Here is a 14076-nt window from a genome sequence, read left to right on the forward strand (position 1 = left end):
CTTAAGCAAGTCACCTCATCTGTCTGGGTCTCAGTGTCCTCTTCTGTAAAAGGAAGAGAATAGACTAGTTGGCATCTGAGTCTCTTAGGGTTGAATCTCTGATCCTATGATCTATAAATATAACAGATTTATTGTTCTGTAAAAAAAAAAAAAAAAGAGCAAATAGGAAAATCAAAGAAATGTGGGAAAATTGATATCAAGAGAGAATGAACCAAAAGAACAATATACAAAATTACTCCAAAACATAAATGCAAAGATCAGTAAAAAGAAATCTTACTGAATAACCAAGAAGTCTCAGATCATTAAACATATCTCCTTCCTCCTAGCCTAGAAGTAGGGGAACATAAGCACAGAACGTTGTATATGTTGTGAGGAAGTCTCCATTACTTAATGCAGAGTAACAAGGAAGTGATTTCATGGGTTATTCTTAAGGGGAAAAAGTCCTTATTAAAGAAAATCTGCCTAAAACTTGACCCCATTCATGTTGGCCCCTGAAAGTGTCATGCAAATATACTTGGGCACTAACTATCTAACCTTAGTCTCTAGTTATCTCATTCACCTTGACATGAATTGCAGGAGAAAAACCTAGTGGACATTACCATTCTGAAGTCTTGCCCTAATGTACAATGCTAAATCTCACCCGGTCATCTCTATCTTTGGCAGTGCTCCTCCACATGTGGAAAAGGTCTACAGTCTCGGGTAGTGCAGTGCATGCACAAAGTTACTGGGCGCCATGGCAACGAGTGCCCCATCCTCTCTAAGCCAGCAGCCTACAGACAGTGTCACCAAGAAGTGTGTAATGAGAAGATCAATGTCAACACTATCACATCCCCACGACTTGGTGAGTACATTCGGTCTGTGGAGCAGAAGAAAAAGCCATTTTGTACTGCCATTGACCAAACACTGAGAACAAATTTTGAAGGTCTGAAAGTTACCTATTGTTCCCTGATAGGTTCAACCTCAGCTCATCTTATCCACCTCTAGAGATCTGTACAGAACTGGTTAGTAATTTAAAAGATGAGATTCCCATTTTACACACTGGAAAAGATATTTAATAACTGCAGACTCAAATACAATACTTTCGGCATCTGCATGCTAGCAGACCTTGTTAACAAATGAAGAACATATGAAAATGTCTCTCTAGCATGTTAGTATTCCTCTAAATGGGAAAGAGGGAGATGGGAAATGCTTCATTTGGAGAATAAGGCTTTTTTTGGACATCATTCATTAAACTATTAAAATGTGCATGGAATTCATTTCAAGATGATGTTCTAGAAGAAAATGGTAAGAAATGTTTAGTAGAATGGAACATTTAAATTCATCAGGGAGTTTTTTTCTGTAAGTAATTTGACTATTTTTTAAATCAATCCCTTTACACTCCATGCCAACACAACCACTATTGTGTAGTAAACATAGTCCCATGTGTGAGGAGAGAAGGGGAGAGAAGTTGAACTCATCTTATTACTGCTCTTTTTAAAGTTTCTGCTTTCCAAAATACCAACCCATCATAAAGATTTTTCTGGTCAAAGTCCCTTTCCATTAAAACATTGATTCCAACTGTTTTTTAAGCCTCAGCCACAAAGACTTTTAGCTATGAGTAAATTTTATATCTCTTTCTGAGCCTAGAGTTAAAAGTTACCCCAAAGATCTGATCCAATCCTTACCTGAAACATGAGTTTCCTCAACAACATATACCCAACAAATGATTTTCCAGTTTCTCTCAGAATATTTCAAATAATGAAAGAACTTACTACCTCATAAAGCCAACAATTCCGTTTTTCAGACAACTTTCAAGTTCTTCCTTATATTGAACCAAAATATATCATCTAATTACTTCTCCCTAGTTCTGTTATTTGGTACCACAAGGTACCAACTGACCCTCTTCAATATTAGATATGCTCTAATTTGTCAATTTTTTTTATTAAAACTTTATATTCAAAACTGAACTTGGTAATCCAGATAGAATCTGATTTGTTTAGTTCATTATGACTGATCATGTATTTTCTTTCTACTGTACAAAAGTGACCTGAATCAGGATTTCAGTCTTAAATAAAGCCTAGTTTTTTTCAAATATTCTGCATAAAACATCTATGTCCTAAATTTAATAAATTATAAAAATAATGGTGGTGATGTTCTTGGGAATAAAGTTGCAGTAACTGCCAATTAATTCTTTAGGGGCTCAGGAAAGAAGGTAGTTTGGTGTAGAGACAAGTGGCTTTGAAACCTAAGGAATTAGCCTTCTTTTCTGACTCATTGCTTATCTGATCTTAGGCAAGTCTGTTAAAATGTCTGGATCTTGGTTTTCTTATTTGTCAACTGCTGATAACTAAGATTTTGTTGAGCTCTAACTCCTGTGGTGCTAAATGCATGTAATGATGTTGATGAACTAATTCTTTCTTGAGGCTTCATATTATTATGTTTGCAATAGGCTGTCAGTAAAATGAAACAGAATCTCTAGGCTGTCTGTCTCCTAAGGATTTTGAAGAGTATTCAAATGTATAATGAAAAATGCTAATGTTATCTGCCCTGATGAGAGATAAACCCAAAACCAAATGTATGAAGGTGGCTAAACTTCCAAATAGAGCAGAGAAAAGTGGGGAAGGAATGATCTCTCAAATCATGGCTAGAATATTTGAGTTAAACACCGTGCAAGTTTTCTTGCTTTCCACACTTTTCTAAAAGTTCTGAATTTTTCTTTTCTGGTTCTTATCCAAAGCTGCTTTGACATACAAGTGCACCGGGGACCAATGGACAGTGTACTGCAGAGTGATCCGGGAGAAGAACCTATGCCAGGACATGAGGTGGTATCAGCGCTGCTGCCAGACATGCAGGGACTTTTATGCCAACAAGATGCAGCAGAAGAGTTAATGAAACTGCTCTCCTGCCTAGACTGAACACTGTCAACCAATTATGGAATTTAAGGACTTGTAGGTCTGAGTTATGGAACTTAACAATGACAGAGGGAGTGGTGGATTCCAAAGCATATACAATTAAGGCAAAAGTAATTCCATAGATTGGATGTACCAAAGCTATCTATCCATCCCTCATACACAGGACACAGTCATCTCAACAGTTATCTCACAAAATTTAATTGTGGATTTGGCTTCATATTTGTCATTAATGCTTTTTACTGAATATATTATTAATAGCCACTGGATGGCTTTCTACAGTAGGGGAAAAAAGGACAAAAAGTCAAAAAGTAATTATAGTCTCTAAGGTTTTATGTACCTCTAAGGGAAAAAAAAAACCTCTGGCCAACAATTTTATAAAGGTAGAGACATTATTTAGCACTTGAGTCTTGGCTTCCTCTGGAATTATGAATTCCCAGTGGTTAATATGCCAGGGGAGGGGTGAAAGAAGAGGGAATCATGTAAATGAAATGCTTAATTTAAAAAGGAGTCTTGCTATTAAAAAAAAAAACCCTGTGAAAATTGATGGCAGAGGATATGTGAGTGAAAAAGTAGTGCAACAGAATCTTAGGCTTCCTTATAATTTAAATTCTTAAATACAGAAGATTCCAGATTTGCTGTACTGCCCACATCGAAGAATATAATCTTAAAATTTTTTTATTTCATTTTTGCTGTCTTGCCTCTGCAAGTGCTTAAGTTCCTGTAACCTGATAAATAACAGCAGGAGGACATTCACTCAGTAAAATCACTTTCTTTGGGGAAGAATACCCAGAGAAGTGATGAGTTCTGAGCATTTTGAGTTGTTCTGAGCATTTTGAGTTGTTCTGATCTCTATTTGCCACCTCTTAGGAGAATGAATACTGTAGTAAAAACAGAACCATATTTCTTCAGGGTACTGTGAAATTAATGTAATTGGTACATATCATGCAAATGAACTCAGAACAACTTTGGCAGAGGTGTAAAGATGAATTATTGATCCATCGGTCTTTCCGGTCTCTGATTTCTGCAAGCTTGTCCTTCATACAAAATTTTTTCTAATGCATATACATCATATCACACACTAAATTTGAATAGTTCACATTACTCAGTAGGGACAGAATACATCTATTTTCAGAGCCACCAAAAAGTGCTTTTTAAATAATATTATATCGTTGTATGTCTAAAAATAGAAACTGAAACTGAATCTATAGGTCTTGCAGCATAAGCCCAGATACAGAATTCTGGCTGTTTTCACTATGGATTTTGCTAATGTCCTTTGCATATGATCTACTTGCACAAAACAATAAGCAGAATTAAATCATTTATGACACATAGCAAAGCTAGCTTTTAGAGTGATTTCAAACCTTCACTATGGTCTGGGCCCTATGTTATATTATTGTTATTATTATTATCTGCTATTTATATGTGACATTGGTGAAAGGCTCTTAATTGCAAAAAAAAAAAAAAAAATCAAGACTTTTTATCCTTTTCTGAGTGAGAGCCTACCAATATCCAGAAGAACAGGGAAATGATTCATTAACACTTTAAGGGCATCTGTGAAACCAGCCTGTACATACAAACTGGAAACCATTTTCCAACCCTGCCTCAGTAAGGCAATGCTAGTTACAAGTTGCAATGCAGGTTGTCCTTGGTATCTGTAGCTGTCCCAGAAACAACGCATATTTTGCTCACAGATTCGTGAGCATTTCATTGGTGCTTATATTTGAAAATGTTACCTTTTCCTACCTTATATAAGACAGATGATCTCACTTAGGTCCATTTACTAAGTAGTCATCACAGTGATTTTGCCACGAGAATTATTACTGATTTAATGGTGCTCCATTTGTTGTTGTTTTTCTTTCTGATGTAACAACTTCAATTTTTTAAAAATGTGCTATTGTTCTTCAGAAGGGGAAAAAAACCTCTCTACCTTCTCCCACCTCTTGTGGGATATTTTTGTTTTGTGTGTGAATGAGTTGTTGAGAGTGGGGGGTTTGTTTTGCAGGGGTTGGGGGATTTTTTTGTTTTAGTTTGGTTTGGTTTGGTTTTGATACCATAGATATGAAGAAGGACTAAGGAAGTCTGAGAATGAATTCATTTCCACTTTTATAAACAAGAAGATATTTTGCATCCATTATAGGTGCTCTATGGAAAAAAATAAGTTAGAAAATATTTCAAGACATGATAATCATTGGTATAAAACACCAGCATTTGCCTTGACACCTCTTTGGAAAAATTTTGTTCTTTCACTGTTCAAGGTAAAGCTATAATAATTTTATTGCTTTCCCCCTACCCCTATTTCTAGGCCCTTATTTCCACAACATATCCAATTAAATTCTGGAAAAAGTTGGGTCTTGATTTTTATCCCTTGCTCTTCTCTGGTGTTCCATTTGTTCATATAAAAATAAATGTAGAAATTTTGTTTTATTTCACAACTAAGCAATAATACTAAATTAACTACTTGAAGGTGAGGGGCAGAAATCTTACTGTATGAAGCCAAGTTTTCTAAGAGAGTTACTAAAAGCTGAATCCAGAAGCATTTCTGGTTGACCTACGCATTCAGATTTGGCCAATAAAAGCAAGGCAGTGCCACTGATGTGCCCATGTAGAAAAGCAGGAAAACCACTTAAGCAACTCTCTGAAAATTGGCTTCTAATTTTTTTCATAGCTGCCCTGCCAAAGCCAATTTCATGCCACTCTACAAAATACCAACAAACTATGAATGCAAATATCTGATTTTATTAAATTCTCCACTATTTTTGCCTTATTGTTTCCTAGGAGTTTTAATTAAACCAAAAAATGTCACCGCGAACTTTCTTAATTTACCCTCTCTTCATTTACTTCATAGCAATTCAGAAAAAATCATTTCATTTTAGCTATTCTGATACTTTGGGGTTTTGCTTTCTTCCTTAGAAACTGATGTTCTGTGATTATGACAGTGCTATTTCCATATTGTAAACAATACTCCATACTGTTACTAAAGTACTGTACATTTTTAGTTGCACAGATGTGTTCCGAGTATAAAGTCTCACTATCTTACATATGGTGCTATTTTTATTGGTGAAAAAAAAAAATCCTAGCAGTTGGTTATTGCTTGATATTTTATTATAATACAGGGAATATAACCTCAATGGCAATAATATCATTTAATTTTTCATTACAGAGTCAAATGTATATTTTTTTCATTAGTTAACTTACATTATGTACTGTATCAGTGGTATTTTTACTTTGCTTTTTTGGTGCTGGTTTTGAAAACACAGAAGTCAAACAGATTGGAAACAGTTGTAAATGAAAAAAAAAATCATTCCATTTTGAAGCAGACTGAATGTTCAATAAAATGTTTTTTTCCATAACACTTTTAACAAGGTTTGTGAATTTGAAAGCCAAAAAAAAAAAAAAATCCCAACAAGCTCTCTATGAAAAGGCACAAGAAGGCTATAATCCATTATCCCTTGGTCTGATACTTGACTTGGACTTGGCCTGAAATAAGTCCACAGCTTGTTGATGACAGCTGTGGTAGGTGTAAAAGGTCATTGGTAAATGAAATCCTGGCAAGCTATAGTTCCCCAAGTGCTAACAAATCATTAAATCCTGGGTCTCATCCCTATGTGGTTGCAAAATAGTGCAGGGAATGTTAATATCTGACAGCTGCCAAGCGAGGTTCTGTGTTTGACACACAACAGCAGAAAGCAAGTTGATGAAACTCTCCTTGGTAAAGTTGAAGAGAACAGATCATTCCCAACAAAGTCCTCTTCAGAACAAAGTGATGTTATCAGCAATGATGGGTACACCATCAGAACAAGGTTCCCCCAATTACAGGTCAGTCATTTCATATTATAATCATACCCTGGGCTCCTTCCAACTCAACAACAGCCAAAGCAATTTCCTCCCCCAATGACCCCTACTCAAAGAGGGAGAATCTGAGCTAATTCAGAAGATATATTATTATAATTGTACTATTTCCACTTTGGACTATATAACCTTGACCTGCCATTACTCTGGTAAATGTGTAATGATGTGAGGTACTAGTGTACACTGAGTTCAGAGAACATCTTACCTTCCAGTGTAAAGATTCTTTAAAAATATAAACTTAGATATAATATTACAGAATAAACACAATAAACGCATAATTTGTTTATTCCTTTTAACTAATGTTCAGTATATCATAGTGAATGGGGTTTTTTTTGGTATTTTTTTTAATTTTTATTTTTTTGTGAATGGTTTTTTATTGTTTTTGGTCACTTTGAAAATCATTTCAATGGTGTGAGTACTGCCTCCATTTTTGTAGATTATAGCCCTTGCCCAAGTTTTCCCTAAAGTCCTTAAAAGATGAAGCCACCTTCTTGTTCTATTAATATCTCAAAAGTACCAATAAATGAGACAAACCATTTTTCTCATTGTTACCACATGACCAATTTTCCTTTTTTCCTAGGTAAAACTTAGGAAAATTGATGATTGAAGATTAATCATCATTAGTAATATGCTGCAGCCTGATCATACCCATCATTCATCTTTTAATTGCCTTGTTATATTTGTAATTTTTATTTTTCTGGGATTTTAATGTGCAATGACAAGGGAACTTTAGGAGAATGTTGATGTTAAAAAATGGACTTTTTAGTTTCAAGACTGGAATTACTAAAAGAACTCTGAAGTTTCCCGAATACAATCCAGCCTAACCACTTCTTCATACTCAATTATGGGGATAGCCATCTGAAATGCTTGGCAAAAATACACATACTGATGAATTTCTTCTGGAGACTTCCCATCCAAATACATGTCACAAACTGGGCAATATACATGGCAGTCCATATAAACTTTGGAAACATAGAATAACTTTGTTCCCAAGTGGTAGAACCCCTCCCCCCATTTCTTATTATCATGATTCAGATTCTAAACCAGTAGTCAAACTTTATCCTAAGGATCCAGAAAATCTCATAATAAGGCAAATAGTTTTGGTCTGTTTAAAGCAGTAAATAAATATGATTATTTATCAGCTAGGCATTAACATTCCAGGAATACTACAAATACCGATAAAGGATTTGGTGACACAGTATTTGTATTTAAACATTCAAGTTTGCAAAAATTACCTGAAAGAAACTGATGTATAAGAAAACATAAAGAAAATGATTGGAGAGAGAAGGGGAAAGGGGAGAGAAGAAGAGGAGGGAGAAGAAAAGGGAGAGGGAGAGAAAGAGAGAAGAGAAAATAGTCTCTCTCTAGTGGTTCCTGGAACTAGGGAATCCAATCATGAAAATGTAGGAGGAAACTATTGTGAATCCTCACAAATATGAAGGGCTTATTGTTCATTCCAGACAGAACCCCACATGTAATATATATATATATATAACACTAGAAAACTTAATCTCAATTTCCACTCATTCTGACAAGCAAACTTAGACATATCATCCCTTCTTATTCTGGAGGTCTCTCTCAAGAGAAGTGTAGTTCTTTTCTAATGCTACTGTTTCAAATTCCCATTCTTATATAGATACTCTGACCATAGCAAAAGAAAAAAGATATGTAGAAATGAAAAAATAGACCTGTGTATAAAAGTATCCTGCTTTTGTATTAAGCATATCTCACTTATCAACTCAGTTGATCTGACTTTGAATTCTAGCTCTCACATTTGCTACTTGATAAGCAATCAATTCCACTTTTATACAACTCTAACTTTTCCTTTACTCTGCATCTAAATCTCCCTCTCTTCAATTTCTACTCATTTTTGCTTTCTCTTGGTCTCCAAGTCTAAGCTCTCTTTTATATGACAAATACTTGAAGACTGTTAATATGCTCCACCCCAAGAATATCTCTTATCCAAACTCAAAATCCATTTTCTTCTATTTATCTTTGTTCTTTCTGATGTCATCATCTTAAATACTATTTTTTGACATCATGATAGAGAGTAAGCTCCCAATATGGTGGTTCCTATGCTTGCTGCCAGTAAGAACAGATCACCATTTTTTTTAAATGTTATGTTCATTTCATATTTGTTTGTAATCCTGCCCCTAATTTTGTCTACAGGCACTCCCCAAATAACCTTAGTTAACTGTATAATTTAAGACCAATTCTCCATAAGCTCATTTTCTCCTCAGATAATTTTTTGCTGGTTTATGTGGTCTTGGCTGTTTTTTCATCCGTTATTGGGTTTTGTTGAGACAGACAGGTTGCATAGTGGATAAATGTGCTGGAGTAAGGAGAACCTGAATTCAAATCTAATCTCAGACACTCACTAGCCATGTAACCCTAAGCAAATAATTTAACCCCATTTGCCTCATTCATCATTTGTAAAATGAGCCGGAGGAAATAACCAACCACTCCAGTATCTTTGCAAACACACACATGCATGCTCACACACACACACACACACACCAAAAAACCCAAATGAGATCACAGAGTTAAAAATAACTTATTGGAAAAAAATGTTTTGTAAATGAGCTTTTACTCTAAATTTTTGTCATTTTTATCTACTATATGACTCTACTAATCAAAAAGATTAAGTATTGTGATTATCTTTTTCATCCCTTTATAATGACCCTCTTAGGTTAAATCTCTAATTGAAATGATTGATTTCTTTCATGACTAATGTGTTAGAGTGTTAACTGTCAGATGTCTTTCATACATTTAGAATACAAATAATTCAATATTAGTAGACAGTCTTAAAACTTTTATTCTTAAACACCTGCCACCAATATGAGGAAATGAAAGAGGGCCAGACAGGAGTGCATTTTTAATACAAAAGAAAAAATCACCCAGAAAGGAAATTACAATCTTAATCTACTTTCTCAGAAGAAAACACATATATATTACTAGGCCCATACTTAAAGCCTTCCCAGTTTCACAGAAATTTACAGAGCTTTTGTTTTACTGGCATAGTCACCTCAATAGAACAGGAAAAGAAATAAAGGGAAGAAGCATTTCTATAGTGCCTATTATGTGCTTGGCACTGTGCTAAGCTCTTTTACAAATATTATTTCATTTGATCAATATTATCATTGTAAAATTATTTTAATGAAAGTGTTAGGTGGTATCTTCATAAGTTATTTATAAATCACCAACCACTATAATACACCAACTATAAAATAAATATAAAACATGGTCCCTGCCCATCAAAATTAATAATATAAGAAGGAGACCCAAGATGGCAAAACTGCAGTTAGAAGTATAGCGAGCCCCTCCCCTATTTACCACCACCACCATCAAAAAGTCCTCCAAATACATATAAATCCTGATTAGGAAATCCAAGAAAAGTATCACACTGAGTCATTTTTTCTAGTGCAGACTGTAAGAGAGAAACAGAAAAGTATATGGACAATGGGGTTCAGATCTGGCTAGGAATGCACTACACAAAATACTTCAGCACAGGAAGAGGCTATGTATCAGGGCAAAATAGAGATCCCAGCTATATACAGAGGGAACTAAATTTGCAGAGGGTAGAAAGACAGACACCAACTGGCATGTCTATCACTCACTCTTGTAATCCAGTGCAGAATGAGGAAGAGTAGCATCCCAGGTTAAGGAGCAGGCAGAAGCTCTAAGTTATGTATTATTTGAGAAAAAATTTCAAACACAAGCAGTAGCTATGTGATTCAGAGCCCCAATCTAGTCCAATCTGGAAGGACAAAGGCAAGAATCCCAAACAGAGGGAACCATACAGCTCTATCGTTCTTGTTCACCAGAAATTTATAGATAGCTGACAGTGGATGAGTCCGGTAGCATCTACAGAAACTTCAAAAGGAGCAAGCCTACAGGCCTATTTATTGCTCAGAATCAAACACAGCTGAGGAGCTTGAAGTGCTCAGACCATCAAATTTTACCCTGGCTCAGATCAATTTGGGAGCACTGAAATCTTTCAGGTCCCAAGCCTAAGTTATCCCAGAGATATTGGAATAATATTCACAATATTCAATTCACTTCACAATATTCAATACCCAAAGCAACAGCAAGATCAACTAAGACATTTAAGTTGTCTTGAGGAAGGAAGGAAGGGAAGAAGGAAGGAAGACCTGGAAAAGAGATCTAGGAGAAAAAGCTCAAGAATCATTAAATTACCTGAATGTCAAAACAAAAAAAAAAGAAAGAAAAAAAAAAGAAAAAGAAAAGAAAAGGAAAAAACCTCAAAGTGTAGTCATACTATTTAAAGAAATCTTAAAAGAAAATTGTCCAGATCTCGGTGAACCAGCAGGCAAAGTGGAAATAGCAGGAATTCACTGGACACTTCCTGAAAGAAATTCCAAAACAAACACTCCCAGAACAGACAAAATCCAGAGCTTCCAAGATCTAAGAAAAAGAGTCACAAGTTAGAATCACTCATTATTTAACAGCCAAGACTAAAGAGAGTAGAGAAGTCAAAGGATACAGACTTACAATCAAAAATAAACTTCTTCAGCTAAACCGATGATAATGCTACAGAAAAAAATGCATCTTAAATGAAACATAGAACTTTCCAACATTCCTAATGAAAATATCAGAGCCACAAAGAAATTTTGAAGTCCAAACATAGTAGTTGAGAGAAAAATAAAAGGGCAAGCATGATCATAACAGACTAAATAATGATAAACAATTTATTATTTTAACATGGAGAGACGATGCATGTTTCCCCTCTCAATCCTATTATCATCATAGATGATAAAGGGAGAATAATTAGACAGGACTGGAAATGGCTCTGTTTTGTCTTTAAAAGAAGAACAGAAAAAGGGGAGGGAGTAGGGGAAGATGAGGAGGATTAGGGAAAATTATAAATCACAAGCCTATACAAAACAAGAATGAAGATATAGAGAAAATAGTTGACACCTGAAATTCACTCCCACCTGAAATCATTAAAAGAGGTAATATAGACACACATTTGGTAGAGAAATACATTTCTCTGAACAGGGAAACAGGAGAGGAAAGGAAAGGAAGAGAAGAGAAATATTAGAGAGAGGACAGATTAAGGTTGTCCAAAAATATTTATAATTCTTTTTGAAGTAGCAAAGAATTGGAAACTGGGAAACGGGAAAGGGAGAAGTATAGCAAACAAGTGAGACTATGTAAATGTAATGGAAAATATGGAAAGCTATTGTGCAGTAAGAAATGATAAAGATGATAAAGGAATAGTTTTAGAGAACTTAGGAAGACAATTTTCAATTGATGTGGCGTGAAGTAAATAGGACAAGGAGAATATGTATAACAACAACAGTGTGAAGACAAAGCAAAGACAAAGCTTTTAAGGACATCCAAGGCTGAGCCAAAATGGCAGAGTTGAGGAAGCACTTACCTGAGCTCTCCCAAAGTTCCCTCCAAACAACTTTAAAAGAATGCCTCAAATTGAATTCTGGAATATCATAGAAGACAGAAGATTGAGGAAGAAAGACATTCACCTAGCTCAAGACAACTAAGGAGGCAGAAAGAGAGATTTGCTAAAATACAATATCAGTGGTGAGATAAGGTGGTAGCAACAGAAGCGGTAGCTTAAGGATCCCTCAAGCCAGAGACAGTAAAGGTACTATATAACTATTAGAAGGAGATTACAAGAGATCCCGGTGCTAGCAATGGACACAGGACTAGATATTGTTTGGCAACTGCATCTCTTAATACATCAGGGTGACTATTCAAAGGCATAAAGCAGACATTTCAGTCATGGGATCATTGGCCCTAAAGACAATATCCCTTCCTGTTCCAAGGGATCAGAGACCCTGGCAGACAGTACTAATTGCAATCCCAAGTGATCAGTGGCCTTTAATGGGCAGGAACCAGAGCACAGATCAGGAGAGCACTCAAAGACCAGAGCATAGACCAGGAGATAGTAAACACACTTCTCCCAAGATCACACCACCTTGGAAACACTGAAAACTTCCATAATCTCAAATTAGCTCTGGGTCAGCAGTGCAGAAAAAAAAAGTCAGAAGCTTGGGACAGTCTCCTTCCCCCCAACCAAGTGACAGAAACAGAACCCAACTTTAACATAAAGTTCAAAATCAAGAAATCAACTAGGAAAATGAGTAAACAATTAAAAGAACCTGACCATTAAAAAAAAAAAAAAACCTACTGTGATGGAATGGAATGTTGTTGTTCATCCCTTCTTTTCAAAAAGGACCAGTAACATGACAGGGTGATGGCCAAACTTGCTCATGAATTGGATTTAAGCGAAATAGACTTCTGCAAAATTGTCAGCCTCATTCTCTCTTCCTGAGTCAGTGGAGTCCAGTGGCAGGACAAAAGTGCAATGACCCAGCATGCAATGAAAGACCTTGGCGTCTTAAATGTCAGATCAAGCTCCAAGTACTCCAAAGCACCTGATTCAATTTCCTTCATGACTGTTGGAAGAAATTGTTCTCTCTGCTATCCATCTCTATAAAGAGATGAATTCTGAGTGCAAATTAAAGCATACTTTTTTCATTTTGGGGGGGGGGTTGCATGTATGTATTTTCTTTTATAACATGGTGACTATGGAAATGTGTTTTGCATAGTTTCATATGTATAATGAACATCATTTTATTTGCTTCCTCAAGTGCTGAGGAAGGGGCAGGAGAAAGGAAGAAAATATGGAACACAATTTTTAAAAAATGAATGTTAAACATTTGTATGCAATTGGGAATTTTTTTTTCTTTTTTTCAAATAAGTTTTTATTGATTTTGGTTTTTTTTTAAATATTATCATAATTTTTCCCAAGGTCTCTCCTCTTCTACTTTTCAGCCACACCATATGACAAATAGTATTTCCCCCCCCTGAGGCTGGGGTTAAGTGACTTGCCCAGGGTCACACAGCTAGGAAGTGTTAAGTGTCTGAGATCAGATTTGAACTCGGGTCCTCCTGAATTCAAGGCTGGTGCTCTATCCACTGCGCCATCTAGCTGCCCCAACGGGAATTTTTTAATAAAATAAAATTATATTTAAAAATACAACTTAAAAAGACTTAGATTCTTTGATGAATATTATGACCAATCTCATTTCAGAAGACTACTGATGAAACATGTTACATCCTATCCATCTCCTTGATACAAAGGTGAAATACTCACAATGAATGAGACATTGTGGGGAGAGAGAAGGAAACAGATATAGCCAATGAGGAAATTTCTTAATTTGACTATCCAAGATTGTAACAGGATTCTTTTTTTTACTTCTTCAACTGATAAGGAAAGAGGCGATTTTTTTACTAATTTGAAAAAAATTAACTTTAAAACTATTTATAAAGATTAAGAAAAATTATTAGA

At 35.4% G+C, this 14076-nt stretch overlaps 1 protein-coding gene across 1 annotated transcript in view; it reads left to right on the forward strand.

Annotated features, from left to right (window-relative positions):
* The window catches only part of ADAMTS17 (ADAM metallopeptidase with thrombospondin type 1 motif 17), a 451660-nt gene extending 445419 nt beyond the window's left edge, over window positions 1–6241 (forward strand). The window contains 2 exon segments of the mRNA XM_074295031.1: window positions 664–841; window positions 2717–6241. Coding sequence (XP_074151132.1) covers window positions 664–841; window positions 2717–2868 — 330 coding nt within the window. The 3' untranslated portion in view covers window positions 2869–6241.
* Window positions 6242–14076: the final 7835 nt, after the last annotated feature.

This window comes from Sminthopsis crassicaudata, chromosome 2 (genome assembly GCF_048593235.1).
Source record: "Sminthopsis crassicaudata isolate SCR6 chromosome 2, ASM4859323v1, whole genome shotgun sequence".
Lineage (NCBI taxonomy): Eukaryota > Metazoa > Chordata > Mammalia > Dasyuromorphia > Dasyuridae > Sminthopsis > Sminthopsis crassicaudata.